Source organism: Gekko japonicus, unplaced genomic scaffold (genome assembly GCF_001447785.1).
Source record: "Gekko japonicus isolate JY-2015 unplaced genomic scaffold, Gekko_japonicus_V1.1 scaffold2364, whole genome shotgun sequence".
In the NCBI taxonomy this organism is placed as follows: Eukaryota; Metazoa; Chordata; class Lepidosauria; order Squamata; family Gekkonidae; genus Gekko; species Gekko japonicus.
In genome coordinates this window covers 77,520-94,323 of record NW_015173209.1, presented here as the reverse complement: position 1 = coordinate 94,323, position 16,804 = coordinate 77,520, and the positions used below count along the sequence as shown (strand labels likewise).

The window sequence follows — 16,804 nt, the reverse complement described above, 5'->3', positions numbered from 1 at the left end:
GGGGGGGAAGGGGGGAATAGAGGAACTCAAGTATGGCAGTTACACTGGCCCTATACCCAACTCATGTGGTCCACTCATGTGAACCATAATGTGGTAAATGGTCTGCCCCACTGGTGTCACTGTAACTATAAATATGTTCTCTCATTTCTGTAGAGTGGCAAAGAAAGGCAGAAAAGAAGGGAGGAGGAAAAATTATGCTTACTTCATGGGCCATTAAGGGCCTTACCCAGATATCCTGGTAGACTTATTAACAAATTGGTATAAGATGGGAAGAATTTTCCCTAGGGAAAAGTAATGAATGAGGTAAGAATTTCTTAATCTGTTAGGATTTACATTCCCAAAGGTTTATAAGGAGGTAGCTATAATTAGGATCCACAATCTGGATTATTTGAAAAGGCTTTTCTCAAATTGTGCATCTTTTTTAATGGAGGTCAGAAGGAGGACATCTATGGAATTTCAGAGTTACACAGAGATGAAGGTAGGTAAACAAATTTGTCTTAATGTTCTACATACATTTTTAAAAGAAGGTATGTTCCACCCAGAGTTAGGAAGAATGTATTTTACAGTTCCATTCTAAGCTTTACCTTATTTCCATGTTCTTCTGTTTTTCAGACATACAATCAAAGAAGTATTCACAAGGTAATGCTGATGAAACTCTCTGGATTAATAATTTCCTTCATCAAAGATCAACAATACAAAGATGTGATTCCTTATTTTTCAAAGACCAATCCTTTCATTCTCAAAATATACAGTTTCTAATCCATGCCATGGAAAAATTCTAATACACGTTTTCATAAAGCAGGCAAGCTAATCCTAACAACCGGTTACATCATAAACAGAAATATGAACCAGTTGGATACATAACCAATTAAAAGGAGAGTATGATTGACACAGTATGAGTTACCTGTGATCTACAGAGTTCAAGATAGCCAGAATACCAGTGGGGAAAAAATGCATTGACAACCTTTGGATGTATCATTATTTTAAATGGAGATGGTGCTCTGTCTATATTCTATAGCATGTCTGGTCAGGAATATGTTAACAATGGCAATGCAAATTAGGGAATGAAATTAATAATAGGGTTTGGAACTTTTTGTGCTACTTGGGTATTATGTTGGTTTAAGAGAAAATATATCAACATGTATCTGTGGCATCTTTCTTTGGTGAGACTGGCAAGAACATATACAAGGGAGTTGTTACCAGCTAAATATCAGGAGAAACTTCCTAACTGTAATCGTGGTTGAGAAGTGGAACAGACTGCCTCAGGAGGTGGTGGATGCTCCTTTGCTGGATGTTTTTAAGTGGAAGCTGGACGACCGTCTTTTGGGTACGTTGTAGGGCTATCTTTCGGCTATGCTCCTGCAGAGTGCAGGGGGTTGGACTCGATGACCTGCAAGGTCCCTTCCAACTCTAACATTCTATGATTCTATGATTCTAAGTATTCAATGACCACTACTAGTCTTGTGTTGAACCACATGCAAGCTTTAGACACATGTGGTGAAATTGCATTAGAGCAAGGAAATATTGTCAAATAGTAGCTATAATGCTTTCAAAAGGAATTAGACATAGCACTGAAAGTACCCAAGAACTATTTTTGTTAAATTACGTGGTCTTTTTAAAAAAAAATTGTGTTATAACAGCTGCTGGATTAACTCTAGCTAAATTATGGAAGCAAAAGAAAATGTGAGAAGACCTTTTTTAAAGATCAGATTAAAGGCTCCTGTCTATATATAAGATTTTTTGCTCTCCAAAGAAATGAAGATGTGGCAGAAATAGACTTGGTATGGCAAGAAGTCTTAAAGTGGATGGAACAAACAGTGTGAGGAATGACATCAAGCTAGCCTGGGCCGTCCAGGTTAGAACACACCTCCACTAAGCAAGGAAATTTGTCCAAATGGAACTCTTCTAGAGCAAGGTTCCTTCTGCTACAGCAAGATTGTTCACTTTGTGGAAGGGAGTTGTTGGATTCATCCCCAAATGTAGTACTTATTTTTTAATGCACTATTTCAGATTTGAGTACATGTATTCCTTTGCCTTTCCTTCCCACTATGTCTTTAAATTTATTGACCATCAACAACTTCATAAATGCTCAACACTGTATTTTGTTTTTTTTTCCATAGCAAGTACTTTTCTTTTCTTAACAGTGAAAGAAGAAGATATTGCATTTATACCCCGCCCTTCACTACCCAAAGGTGTCTCAGAGTGGCTTACAAACTCCTTTCCCTTCCCCTCCCCACAACAGACACCCTGTGAGGTAGGTGGGGCTGAGAGAGCTCTTGACAGAAACTGCTCTTTTTCAAGAACAGGTCTTATCAGGACTACGGTTTGCCCAAGGTCATCCAGCCAGGTGCAAGTGAAAGTAACAAAGGACACACAAGAAAATGAAAAACACAACCTCACACTTAGAATTCATCATTATGGGTTTTCCTGAGCTCCCACGGCATCAGCTGTTATTGTTTGCATTGTTCTTCACCATCTACCTTTTAACTCTTCTGGAAAATGTCCTCCTGATTGTGACAATTTGGTTGAACAGTCACCTTCGCACTCCAATGTATTTCTTCCTAGGAAATCTCTCACTTTTAGAAATCTTTTATGTCTCAGTAACTATGCCCAAGTTGTTCTCCAATCTGTTATTGGGTGAGAAGACCATCACTTTGGGGGGCTGCCTTGCTCAGCTATATTTTTTCCTATCCTTGGCTTCTTCTGAATGTTTCCTCTTGGCAACAATGGCTTATGACCGGTATTTGGCCATTTGCTGTCCATTGCATTACGCATCACTAATGAACTATACAGCCTTCATGACTTTGAGTCTAGCTTCCTGGCTAGGTGGCTTCCTGGCTTCCTTTCCATCTGTGGTGATGATCTCCAATTTGCAGTTTTGCAATAAAAATGCCATCAGACACTTCTTCTGTGACCTCTCTCCTTTGTTGAGGCTGTCATGCACAGACACTTCACCAATTGAGTTGCTGGATTTTGTGGTGGCACTAGCAGTCCTGATGACCTCACTGCTTGTGACGGGAACATCTTACATATGCATTTTTTGTGCAGTTGCAAAAATCCCTTCTGCCAAAGGGAAACATAAAGCCTTTTCTACCTGTGTCTCACACTTGACAGTAGTTTCTATGTTCTATGCCACCACCATATTCATGTATGCTCGACCAAAGGCCATTGGAACCTTTGACCTCAACAAGATGGTGTCCATCCTCTACACAGTCATAGCTCCATTTCTTAACCCAATGATCTACAGCCTTCGGAACAAGGAAGTAAGAGAGACCTTAACCGGAGCCATACATAGAAAAGCTGTTTCTTTAGGGTGGGTTTAAAAAGGGTAAAGCTACCAGAGACAAGTTAAAACATATTGTCCTAAAGACTAGGTTTGCACCACTGTTTTTCCTCTTATATCATAATGGCTTTTGCAGTAACAAAGTCATGAAAGGCACACAAGAACTGGATACAAGCAGATTTTTCAGTGGTGTAAAAGAGAGGCACCAAACAATCTGTGCTAGCTACAATAGAACTTGCATGGGTAAGAGCTATGTGTGATGGTAATATGAAGATAATAGCGTAAGATGGAGTGAAAAAGCAGGATCCCATGTAGTGGTCTTAATAGTTTAAGTAAAATAAAATATGGTCATTTGCCAAAAGGAAGTCTGCTTTTGTTACATTTACCCATGTTCATTGATTTTCAGATCTAACAAGTGGTCAGAAGCAACCTGTTTTTGTTACATTTGCCCATGTTCATTGATTTTCAGAAATACAGATCTAACAAGTGGTCAGAAGCAACCTGATTGCAATAGTACCTTAACTCCTGTGATATATGTTGGCCCCTATCTGTTTGATTTTTACACATGACTGATTTTAAACATGTTGTTCTGGAACCCAGTCCATATATTACAACACTGGCAAAACTTATGGGATAGGGTGGAGTATAAATTAAACAACAACAACAACAACAACAAATTAAAATGAGACTCAAAGGGTGTTTATATACATCTTTAATATAGTTACTCTTTAAATGCCATATATACAGTATTTACTCCAATGAAACACTGGGTCATTTTCCAGGTAGCCCCTTAAAAAGAGGATGGATGGCTTACATTTGCATACACATTTTAATGGTTTTTCATTTCTAAGGTAGGAGAGGCACTTAGAAATTGATTTCCATGTTCAATGAAATTTAGTAGGAAATGAAAGGTTGGGCAAGTGTTCCTCTACCCCACTTAACAATGATGGGTCAATCTAGGGGCAGTGTAATATCTGGTGTTTTGGAATGTTTTCCAATAACAGTGGCAGTAAACTAGTGGAAAGAAAGACTATGAGATGCCACCATTAAATATTGCAGAGACAAATTCCATCTAGTGAACTCTCAAATATCTAAATTGTAGAAGGTTTTGTCTTTTGTTAAGAATCCAAAGGTTATTTTTGGCAGGACATTTAGTAGACTTGGTAAACAACACTCCCAATGTCCTGTGTCATTTTCAGGAGCAACACTTCTCAGAACTGGCTCTTTCACTGGGAGGAGATCCTGTGAAAATGTCTACAGCTCTGGTTGACATTTTTTGAATATATGATCAATACGAATCACTCTATTACTGCCTTACCTACGAAACATGTAGATTTTGTGTTTTGTTAAGGTTATTGTTACAGTTATGTTATTTTATTAAGAATGTCACACTTATAAAAAAAGAACTGAAGTGGTTATATTCCGGAACATGAGAACCTGACTGTATTGTGACATTTTATGTTTTGAAAAAGTTATAAAAATAAAGTTATAAGAAAAGAAGAAGAGAAGAAGTTCAACTGAAACTGCTTACAGTCTGGTATATCGTGTTGACTGCTTGACTGCTTCAATCTTCTACAAAAAGCAAAAGCAAAGAGACTTGAGTTGTGAGCACTAATGTCACCTGCTATATTTATTTTGCCTTGGAAATTGACTTTTTGGAAATGTGTGTGTGTGATATAATAGTGTGTCAGTTGTCAATGTTATTGTTATAATTGTCTGTTAGCTTTACATGGTGTTGTATTTTTTCAGGCTCTTTGAGTTTAGCATAGGCATTGAGAACACAGCAAGCAGTTGAGAGGAATTTTTTTATAAAGATAAGTGTATCTTGTTTTACTGAGAGATAGGAGGTTCCTATTGTCTTCAATTAAACCCCAAACATTTGGAAATTCTGAATTCTTTTAACATGTATGTACACTCATATGATCTTGCTTTCATTTTTCAAAATGAAGGATCATGCATGTTATAATAAACATGGACCACTTCAAATATTATTTTGCAAATTTTGGCAGTTGCACACATATTTGTGTTTCACCACCATGCCAACTGACACTCCATGAAAGCTAACTGTACGAACCACCCAAATATATGGTAAAAAGATCAAACCGCAGCACTTTTTCTTTTCTGCATTAGAAGTTCCCTTGTGTTCTTGTTGGGTTGCAGAATGATGATATAACATTTAGGGAAAAATATGAAACTCAGTAAGCCAAGACCAGAAGCTAAAATAGAGAAGATCTCTACAGCCACCATATATTTCCCTTTGGTGGATAGATAGGTGGGAACAAAAGATAACCAAACACTGCAAAACACCAACATACTGAAGGTGATGAACTTGGCTTCATTGAAACTATCAGGCAGCCTCCTGGCTAGGAATGCCACAATGAAACTGATGAGTGAAAGAATACCCATATAACCCAAGACAGTGTAAAACAGGAGGACAGATCCTTCGTTACATTGTACTATGATCTGGTCACTTTGTGAATGCATGTCAAGCTCTGGGAATGGGGGAGAGCTTCCCAACCACACAGCACACACAGAAATTTGTATGAGTGAGCAGGAAATGATCACAGATTTTGCCAGGTGTTTCCCCACCCCTTTTCTCATTCTGTTTCCTGGCTTTGTGGCCATGAAAGCCAGAACCACAGTGATGGTTTTTGCCAAGATGCAAGAAAGCGAAACAGAGAAGATGGTGCCAAAAGCACTTTGTTGGAGAAGGCAGGTTACTTTTCCAGGATAGCCAATAAAGAGCAGAGAGCTGAGGAAGCACAATAAAAGGGAGATGAGAAGTATGTATGTGAGATCCCGGTTGTTGGCTTTCACTATAGGTGTGTTGTGGTGCTTCACAAAGACCCACAACACACAAGCTGTAATGAAAGCAAAGGCAACAGCTAATGCAACCAAAGCAATTGCTAGAGGATCTTGATAGGACAAGAAGCTTATCAGCTTAGGAAGACATTTATTCCGATCCTCGTTTGAGTATCGATCATCTGTGCACTTTACACATTGCTCCGAATCTGAAAGCAAAGAACAAAAAGAAAACAGCAACAACCACTTGATTAATTCAAAGTGTACTAATGCAGTGGCACCGCTCCCATTTTTCATGTACTTCGCAAGCTGGTTTACACGTCTGAACACTGCCAATAACAATTAATGCTTTGCATGTATGACGTATAGTTATATCATGGAACAAAACCAAGTTCAATCAGTTTATACATTTAGTTCATCAACTGTAATCCATGGTAAAGACCTCAAGCAATATATGTTCATGTGCAGAACAAAACTATTGCCCATTAAGGGATGAGGTATGCAGATCACAAACCACAGCCCAACCCACATGGAAGGGAATTCTTACTGTATGGATAAGAAATCATGTCTTGAGGTTAATATATATTAACATGTGATTCTGGTTTGCACAGAGTCAGACTCCTGGTAAGAATAGCTCAGTGTTGTCTACTATGACAGTGTCTCTGACAAAGAACTGTAGTTTCCAAACACCTACAGCTGTCTGAGATCCTTTGAATTAGAGATACCAGGAGCTGAACCTGGATCCATCTGCCATGAAAGCATATAAACAACTATAGAGGCACCTCCTAATGATGCCCAAGAAGCTTCTTGCAATGACCAAGGGTAAGTAAAGGTAAAGGTTCCCTTGCTTGAAAGCCAGTCAAATCTGACTCTGGGGTTGCGGTGCTCATCTCCGTTTCAAAGCCGAAGAGCCAGCGCTGTCCGAAGACGTTTCCGTGGTCATGTGGCCAGCAGGACTAAACACCAAGGCGCACAGAATACTGTTACCCTCCCACTGAAGTGGTACCTATTTATCTACTTGCAATTTCTTGCTTTCGAACTGCTAGGCTGGCAGGAGCTGGAACTAGAGACGGGAGCTCACTCCATCATGCGGCACACTCGGGTCTCAAACTGCTGAACTACTGACCTTCCACAGCCTGCAGTTCAGCATCTTAACCACTTGAGCCACCGCAGCTCAGTAGCCAAAATACAGTGAAAGTATTTGGAAGATCACAAGCAGTGGCATATCCCAATTGGTGCTCAAGATTCTGAAGCATTAATTCAGAGTTGAAGGAGTGTACATTAGGGGGGTGAAAAAATGTGATTTTTTTTAAATTCAGAGATATTGAACCCTAAAAAAGGGACTCCCCCCAAAAAAAACCCAGTATGGTATTCAGATTCAGTTTCCCCCCCTAAAAATCCCAAATTTGTTCAGCTCCATTATAGCCTATGGGACCATTATACCCTATGACGGTATCTCAGGACTGTTTTTTGAGATAGAGGCACCACATTTTCAATGTAGCCACTCCTCAAAATACCCCCCAAGTTTAAAAAAAGATTGGACCAGGGGGTCAAATTCTCTGGGCCCTCAAAGAAAATGTCCCTATCCTGCACCTTCTTTGGGGGCCCATAGAATTGGACCCCCTGGTCCAATTTTTTTTAATTGTGTGTGTGTGTTTTTTTGAGGAGAGACACCAAAAGCCACATTGAAAATTTGGTGCCTCTACCTAAAAACAACAACTCCCAGACCCCTGTATACCCTCAGATTGATTCCCTATTATAGCTTATGGAGAGCATTGATTGTAATGGTTCCCATAGGCTATAATGGAGCCAAAGGTTGCAGTTAACTGCAGTTATCCTTTTTTTCCTGTATAATTCTGTTTTTTTTGGGGGGGATTATCCGGGTCTGGCTATGCTTGATAGCTTGAAATTCATACCCCCACTATATCCAGCTGAAAGAATAGGCAATAAATAGTGATATGGTATTTTCCACATATTTTCCAGCGCAGATAGACCTGGATGCACACCCTTACTGTGCATGGTTCATGGACTCCGAGCATACTGTGCTTCTTGTGTTTCATGAAAGTATGTACTTTTATTCTCAGAAGAAATCTACATGAATTTAAGACTATATCCAGTGTCTGATCATGTACAGAGAACTCAAGTTATATATATGTGTTTGTCTGTCGACCAACTGTATGTGGGAGATTGCCAGGAAAACTCTTCAGGCTTATGTACACTGTGCCACTGTTAAGGACAATGATGAGTGTTTATGATTTATATAAAACAATAAAGTCATGACCATTATTTTGAAACAAATTACCCATTTCATCAGAAATTGTCCCTTTGGGACAAGGAACACAGTCATAGCAGCAAACCGGCTGTTCCTTTTGTTGCATCTTGCTGTATCCATGATGGCATCTTTCAGTGCACAAAGAATGTGGAACAGTCTACCAATAAAGACAAGACATAGCCTTTCTCAGTTTGAATGTTGGCAGCATTGTGAAAGAAAATTCTCTAAGTTCCTCTCTACCCACTTTCTCCCTGAAATTCAATAATCTGACATATGGGGCTGGGTCTAGCATAAACTGTCTAGAGCAGTGATGGCGAACCTTTTAGAGACCGAGTGCCCAAACTGCGACCTAAAACCCATTTATTTATCGCAAAGGGCCAACACGGCAATTTAACCTGAATACTGAGGTTTTACTTTAGAAAAAAACAACTCGTACATTAACTTAAGATGATCCAACAAAGTAAGGAAAGCAATCCCAAATGCTTTCATTTACTTAAAATTATTTGGCAGAGAATTCTGTGCCATAGGTTCGCCACCACTGGTCTAGAGGGACCTGAGCAAGTTCTATACAGAATCCTAAATCTTCATGGACTCATTTATACATGCAGGCTTATTGCTAGTCGGTTACAGCATCAAGTGGTGACTTTTATGTGTGAAGTACATTTTCCCTCTAACTTTATTATTGGCTGAGAGTTTTGGGTAATCATGGGATGTGTGTATGAGAAATAGCTTTGGTATTCTGGTGTTCTGTAATATTCTGTATGGTATTGGCTTTTCCCTACAAGAATTAAAAGGCACAAGAGAACTGATATTCCACAGTCAAAAAGATACATTCCTATTAAATGTGCTCCCGAGAATCTGAGATCCCCACCTGATTAAACATACTGTTCCATATAATAGCATCGTCATCAATACTGTAATTATGATGATCTCCAGGAGCAGCAAAGTCCATTCTTCCTACTTTCACTTGGTTAAAAGACATATTTGGGAACAATATCCAGTTTAGAATATTATATCGAGTTGTTGATTCATCCTTCCTTTTAGGAAGTAATTTCTCCAAAAATGGATGCAGCTAAAATATAAGGAATAATACCACTGTTTTAAATTTGGCATGACGATAATTTATAAGCTCCTTTCCTTTAGAATTATAACTGATTTTCTGCAACATGGCAACCAACAATATTTTCCCATATTACATAATAAATTCTACATAGCCATTATTTGATGGACTGTATGGCTTGGATCCTATGAATAACTTCCATATGCACTAGGTAGTCCCTGCTGCAAAGTGCACTTTCTATTGTTCTAGAGCTTCTATTTGCACAAAGTCAGTTGTTTTCAGGAAGCTCTTGTGCAAACAGAAGTGGTAGCAAAAGAGGAAGTGCACTCTACACTATCTACCATACACAGAAGTTGTTTGTAGGATCCAAGCCTTTGTTATTCTCTGAAGCAATAATGGAGTTGGGTTCTCTTAGCTTTGCACTGGTGAAAGAAGGAGGAGGGGGGCTCTCTTATTATTTTGATACATAATTATGCCTATCACACTCTGGCCAAGTTCAGACGGGCAGTTTTCCCCGATATAGGTGTGTGAGAGGAACATTTCACAATCGGATTAAATGGGTCATTCACACAGGCACATCTGTCCAGCGTTCCCCACCCGTACTCAAACCGTCTTGTAACGCTTCGCTCCTGAGTTTAAAAGATACCTGGTGAAAGTGCTAGCAAACCCTGGCAAGCGCGATCATCCCATGTCCATCCCACACCAACAAAGTGTGAACACCAAAAGCCACGTTTTTTTCTTGTCTGCTTATGCACATAAGCACCTATGCACCTATGCACATAAGCGCACATCTCCAGATTACCAAAAAAAGAAAGCTGAACCTTACAGCTATGCTTCTGGGCCAACAGTGTGAACGCTCTCTTGTGCCTCCTCCCGGTATGCTCCCGCATCAGTCGCTGCAGTGTGAATGGGAGAAGCTGGAACAGTTTGTTCCAGCTCTTTTTTGCCATGACTCCCTCCCACTTCAAACTGCCCATCTGAACTCAACCTCTGGTGTTACATTGTGGCTTCAGAAAGCTATGACACATATAACACCAGCTTGTTTGACTATACCATTGTGGGCAGTCCTAACTGGCAACCTGTTTTGGCATGAGTGCTACAATCGATTGAAAGTGTTACATAGCTAGTGTCATCCTAGTACTTAACACAGACATGCACAGACCCTGTGGTTTTCATGTAGTCTATTGTGACAGGGAGGAGGCAGCAACTGAGGAGGGAGCATGAGAATAACTCATAAGTTGAGGCTTCACTTGATAAGGTGCATGGGCAAATTAATTAGAGCTCAGCACTTTTTAAAAAAAAGAAAATCAGGCTGGAGTAAATTAGGGGCAGTGAAGCAATGCAGGCATGCTTAAATGTTTCCTTGCCTGCACATTCTGTAGCCCAGATCAAGCTCCCCGTACTACTTTTCTTCCCCAGGGTTGGATCCACCCAGCCTTTTCTCTCAGTCTTGGCCAACTCCACTTCTTTCTACAGCCCTTCCTTCTCCTATGTAAGAATGTCAGAAGCGTACTACCTGTGCTGCTAGGAGCATCCATACCACATGTCAGCTGTCCAGACTTCCAGAGAAAACATTACCTGCCATGGCTGCATATTCCAAGGCTCCAGGTATCTTCTGTGCAGTCTCAAAGTACTTTTGAGTCTCAAAGTGTACATAGAATGGAATGCTTGTGCAATGGTATAAACGGCAGTGTAGATGTTATAGCTTTGACTAGTCATGCTCATTTCAAATACAGACCCAGGCAGGGTATCCAGCTCCTCCTCACCAGTGCAGTATTTTTGCTTCCGTTGTGTTGCAGAGCCAGCCCTTCCAAACACACAGGCAAATGCCTCCTTCCAGAAATCTCGTATGAAAATATCAGCAAACATATGATGAGGGCTCAAGGTGTGGAGAAAATCCCTGAATCCCAGAATTTCACTGGCCTGGGATGCAAAGGACAGGGTTGCATTGAAGCTCAGCAGATCCATGATATCCCGAGTTTTTATTGAGGTGATATCACAATCAGTTGAGGCAATCCAAACTTTTCCTATGGGCTTCATTGACCACCGTAAATATGAAGCTATCAGTAATCTAAACCCAAACAGGGAATGGGAGTCTCCAGAAAGAACTATCACATTCGCTTTCCCCTTTGTGAGAGTTCCACTCATTGATTCAACTAGTTTCATAAGAGCCAAGCCTTTGAAATCCATGGTTATGGTTGGAATTGCCTTTGTGAATTCAATGCAAATGCTGCTTTGAATGAGTACCGGCACCAAGGTCTGCACAAACATGTGACCGCTGTCATTATCTGGAACAATGATTCCAACCCACGTCCACATAAAATGCAAGAGTAACTGTGCTATCGCCACATATTGAAACACATTGTCTGGCACCATCAGGTAGAGGGAAGGAAACCTTTGTTTATCCTTGAGTAAGTGATCAAATGAGCCATAAACTAGCTAAAAAAAAGGACATGAAGATCTGAGGAGGGAAAAATCATGAACGAATAATCTGTGGTTAACATTGTAATTACTTGTAGACACATAGTGGCAATTTTATGACAGGAACTATTCCTAAATCTGAAAACAGTGGGCGTGGTTCCAAAACAAACTACCACCAAATGGGCAGGAAAATGCACCAAGAAACTCGTAAAGACTGAAAGGTCCATATGGAACAGACACTGAAAAGTGCAATGCTATTTCTGGTTTTTTTAGTACCTTGTAAAATATGAGAAATTCAGAGAAGTTTGTAATAAATTATTAGAAATGTGCTTAATTTGGGAATCAAAAGGGGGAACTATGGATGTGAAATTTCAGGGACCCACATCAGTCTGGCATTCTGACTAATCAGGGAAAGGTGCTGTAGGGCGGTATCATCACATACCTGTCCCCCATACCCAACTTTTTAATCTCAACCTCCAAGGACCGCAGGAGCAGCCCACCTGGTTCTTGCCTCCTCAGTTCAGTCCACAAAACTATTCTGTGCAGTACCTTCAGCTTAGAAGGTACATCTTATCAGTGTCACACCTAAATATGTGTCTCTGGGGCCCTAGTTCAACTCTCTGTTCTGGGCACTTTCTTGTCCTTTTTCTCATCAAGCATTCTATTTATTTTTTCTTCCTAATATGAGGGATCAGGAAGAAGCTTGGGAGAGGGTAGCCAGGAGTGGGGTAATTAGACTGGATATGCTGGGAAGGTAAAGGAAGCTTTCCTACCTGTGGGATTTTGTAGCTGTGTAAGACATTTGAAATTTGAACAGATGTTTCGGCATCTATTCCTCCTATAAGAGCCAACAAGTTGTCCTTCATGTCACACTTGTAATTTGGAAGCCTTCTGTTCTGGGTTGAGGAAACAGCCAGAGTTGTCTCATAGGTCTTCCTTGAATCAAAAGTATTATCATATATGCAGAATCCCAAGGATATGTTGGCTAGCAGCAGGGGGTCCTCATTGATCTCATTAACAGCAAAAACTAGTGCTTGGACATGCTGGTAGTTCTTGGTCTGCATTCTGCAATGAGATCCCACCATATCCTTATTTGTTCTGCTAAATATAGTCTGCAGTATCCACGACATAGCTTATGCCATACAGTACCTTTCTGTTTGCAAGTGCAGAGTTGGATCCAGCCAGCTTTTTTGAGAGGGAAGTTCAATCTTGCCCATTTCCATTTCTTACTACATCCCCTGTCCTACATCATTATTTTTCATGCATTTTACACAGTCTCCAGCATAGCATTTTGATGGCCAAAGGGAATCCATTCTCATTCACCAGCAGGAAAGCTGGTTGGATCCAATCCTTTATGATTGGTTAGACAGAGAGATTTAGCTACAACAGTATTGATATTAACAAAATCCAAGTAAACACTGGTGATCTGATTCATTAAGTATTTTTAATGAGTAGAACAAATTTCATTTTGCATCTCAAATTCAAAGATATTGTTTGTTTGTTTGTTTAAAAATAGATCAGAAGCATCCTTGCCAGTATTAATATTTTTTTTTCTAGGACTCATGAGAACTGTAATGTATATATAGACTATAAATTCAACAGAGTTTGGGCATATCAAGACCAGTCCTTAACTCCTGACTTCTTGGATTAAGATAAATACCGAATCAGATCAATGGCTGTGCTCTACTGAATGACTTGCAGTGTTCTTTTAAGCAAAGTTGCACTCTTCTAATTGGGTTTAAGTGACCATGCTTCGAAGAGAGTCAATCCTTTCCATGTGTATTTTATATTTCTGTAGACTGTCAAGCTAGTTTTTAATGACTGGGGGGGTAGGGTATACATATTTTAAATAAATGAATGATATCCAGTTGATGGAGAAGGGGGAGTTGAATGATTGTGGCAGGAAATAGCAAAAGAAATGGCCAGGTGAATAGAGGCATGCCTGACTGCTATAACCAGTGTTGAGTGGGACGGTAGGCTTGTCCACTGTATCAGTCCAGCAATGAAATGAGCCGTGGAATGTAGCGGAAGACTGTGTGGAAAGGTGTTTCTACTCCTTAGTTCATTTTTGTATCACATATGAATGAAGGACCCTAAATGGTATTGAAGTAGTAAATACTCAGGTCCTGAGATCCTCAGGAGGAAAGAGGCATATAAATATTTTAAACAAATGTTGTAACTGTAAGCTGCCTACAGTTGAATTCTGCAGAGGCAGCACATAAATATATTACAAATAAATCATAAATAAATATATTACAAATGCTTCCAGAGATATTGCTGTTTCATCAGTATGTCCAGTCTTCTCATTATGTTTGCATTTCTCAAGTCAGTGCTTCTACATAACTTAAATCATCCATTAAAAATACAGAAAACATTAAAAGAAATTCTCATTTTATATTATATTGAGTAATTTTAGATTATGGGTGAGATCCAAGTAGCTTTTCTGCTAGGAAAAAAGGAGAGGAGGGGTCCCCTTTGATCCTCCCATAATGGAGATTTCAGGAATGATGGGATCAGCATGGAGAACAGCCATGTGGGGTGGAGGTTATAGTACAGAGGAGCACTGGGGAAGATTGAGTGAAAAAGGTAGCTGGATCCAACCCTATGGATGGCTTTGATCTTTCAGGGGGAAAAAAAGAAACAAACCTACTTACATGCCAGAATTCATTCGTGTAGGCATTGGGGGTCTCTTGTAAGTCAGTATGGAGGGTGTAGAACTGAACTGAGATAGAATGCCTCCAATGATATAATCACCTGGTTTGTAATATGTATGGAGTCCAGAAAAGGAATTTTTGAATATACACATGGTCAATGACTTCCTACAGTCAACACAAGGAAACTGCAGAAGCACCAGAAACAATAAAAAAGACATTTTGAGACATCAAATCTGTTCTTTCTTTCACTATTTGCTGAAGCAGAAGTTCTGCATTATTGGCAGCATGCTAAACATTGTAGAAACATTCAAATATTCTGGTAGAGCACAAGCTTGGCATTTTTCAGATTTCATCTCTGGAATTTCTGGTTCAATTACCTCAGTTAGCAAAACTGGGAGGAAAAAACTTCAGCTTAGAAGGCTCAGAGAATAATTTCTAGCTGGAATACAGAAGATCAGATTAGTTCGATCTATGCATGACTAAATGTAAAACACCTATTTGACTACTGGCTCAGCTGCTAAGGAGTTTCTAAATAAGCAGTATTTAAAGCTTGGGCAATGCCAGTATTACTTACTCAGGAATCCAAAGTGCTGTGCTATCTCATTTGCAAATCTCATATTGGAATGCCTGAGTTAATTACCGTGTTTTTAAAAAATTATAGGACTTTGCAACATTCACAGAGCTAGAGAAAATATGTTTGGGCATCTTTTTGCAGCTGCTGTCTAAAGCAAGCCAGAGGAGCTACAACTGGCCCTCAGAGAGTGAACATCTTAAAGACCGCCTGCTTACATCCTTCAATGACCATGAGGTTTATTTTATTGTCATGTGATGAGTTGAGTGTACAACACTACCAGTGCCATCCTAAGCCTTCTTATCCACTTCTTATCCCATTGACCTTAATGGGATTTGAAAAATGTAACCCCACACAGCAAAGATACTATGAGACATTTAGCTTTCCCTAGTTCCTTGGTGGCTCTAACCTGGATGACACGGTTTTGCTTGATGTATTGTCAGATCTCAGAACATAACAGGGTCAGCCCCATTTAGTGCACAGATAGGAGAACACCAAGTAATTCCAAGGTTGCTACCCAGAGACAGGCAATGGCAAATCACCTGTGTTCTTCTCTTGCCTTGAAAACCCTACAGGGTTGCCAAAAGTCAGCTGCAACTTAACATATTTATTTATTGTTTGTTTGTTGTATTTATAACCCGCCCTCCCCACAAACATGCTCAGGGCGGCTCACATTTCAGGGCACAGTGTGCCAAGGTTCATATACAGTCAAAACATTTAAAACTTAAAATATTTAACACTGTTAAAAAATTTAAAACATTCAAACAATCAATGATGTCTGATTAAAGTGCATTCAGTGATATTTAACCAAGATGGCGTAACATGTCATGCAGGCTCAGTCAATTACAGGCTCCGAGGTGGTTTGGCTCGATCTCACTGCAGCCAGCCTCCACAACAGATATTAATAGTGGTCTAGTAACTGTGAGCCTGGCCTCCCTGGGGCCTGGAATAACCAGTCGATGTTGCACCCCCAACCGTAGTGCTCTCTAGGGTATATACAAGGAAAGGCAGTCCCTCAGGTATGTTGGACCCTGGCCATATAGGGCTTTAAAGGTATGTACCAGCACCTTGAAGTGAATTCGGTATGCTATTGGCAGCCAGTGCAGTGCCTTCAGCACTGGCCAGATGTGCTCCCATCTAGGGAGACACATCAATAGCTTGGCCGCGGCGTTCTGCACTAGCTGCAGCCTCCGGATTTGCACCAAGGGCAGCCCCATTTAGAGAGCATTACAATAGTCTAGCCTCGAGGTGACCATCATGTGGATCACTGTAGCTAGGTTGTCGTGATCAAAGAAGGGAGCCAACTGCCGAATGAGCCGCAGATGGTAGAAGTCCGACTTAGCAGTGGCTGCTACCTGGGCCTCCATTGCCAGAGAGGGTTCCAGGAGCACTTCCAAACTCCTAACCACTGGCGCAGGCACCAATGGCGCCCTGTCAAAGGCCGAGAGCAGGAGCCCCAACTCCGAACTGCCCCAACTCAGGCACAGGACCTCTGTCTTCGCTGGGTTTAGCTTCAGCCGACTCAGCCTGAGCCAACCAGCCGTGGCGTGCAATGCCCGGTCCAGATCTTCCGGTCTGGAGTCTGACTGACCGCCGAACATCAGATAGAGCTGGGTGTCATCAGTGTACTGGTGACATTCCAGCCCAAACCTCTGGGAAATCTGGGCAAGGGGGCGCGTGTAGATATGGAAAAGCACTGCCCCTTGAGGCACTCCACATTCAAGCAGGTGCCTCCGGGACT

General features: G+C 40.6%; 2 protein-coding genes across 2 annotated transcripts; one reads left to right on the top strand and one right to left on the bottom strand.

Moving 5' to 3' along the window:
• Positions 1 to 2,381: 2,381 nt before the first annotated feature.
• On the top strand, positions 2,382 to 3,323 carry LOC107120037 (olfactory receptor 6P1-like). Its single transcript, XM_015422677.1, has one exon. The coding sequence runs from the start codon at positions 2,382 to 2,384 to the stop codon at positions 3,321 to 3,323; it is 942 nt and encodes a 313-aa protein (XP_015278163.1).
• Positions 3,324 to 5,380: 2,057 nt separating this feature from the next.
• Positions 5,381 to 12,968, bottom strand: LOC107120035 (vomeronasal type-2 receptor 26-like). Its single transcript, XM_015422676.1, has 4 exons — positions 12,612 to 12,968; positions 10,996 to 11,856; positions 8,388 to 8,514; positions 5,381 to 6,294 (listed from the first exon to the last, which is right to left on the bottom strand). Exons 1-4 carry the CDS (start codon positions 12,966 to 12,968, stop codon positions 5,381 to 5,383), a joined length of 2,259 nt encoding a protein of 752 aa, XP_015278162.1.
• Between the last annotated feature and the right edge of the window lie 3,836 nt (positions 12,969 to 16,804).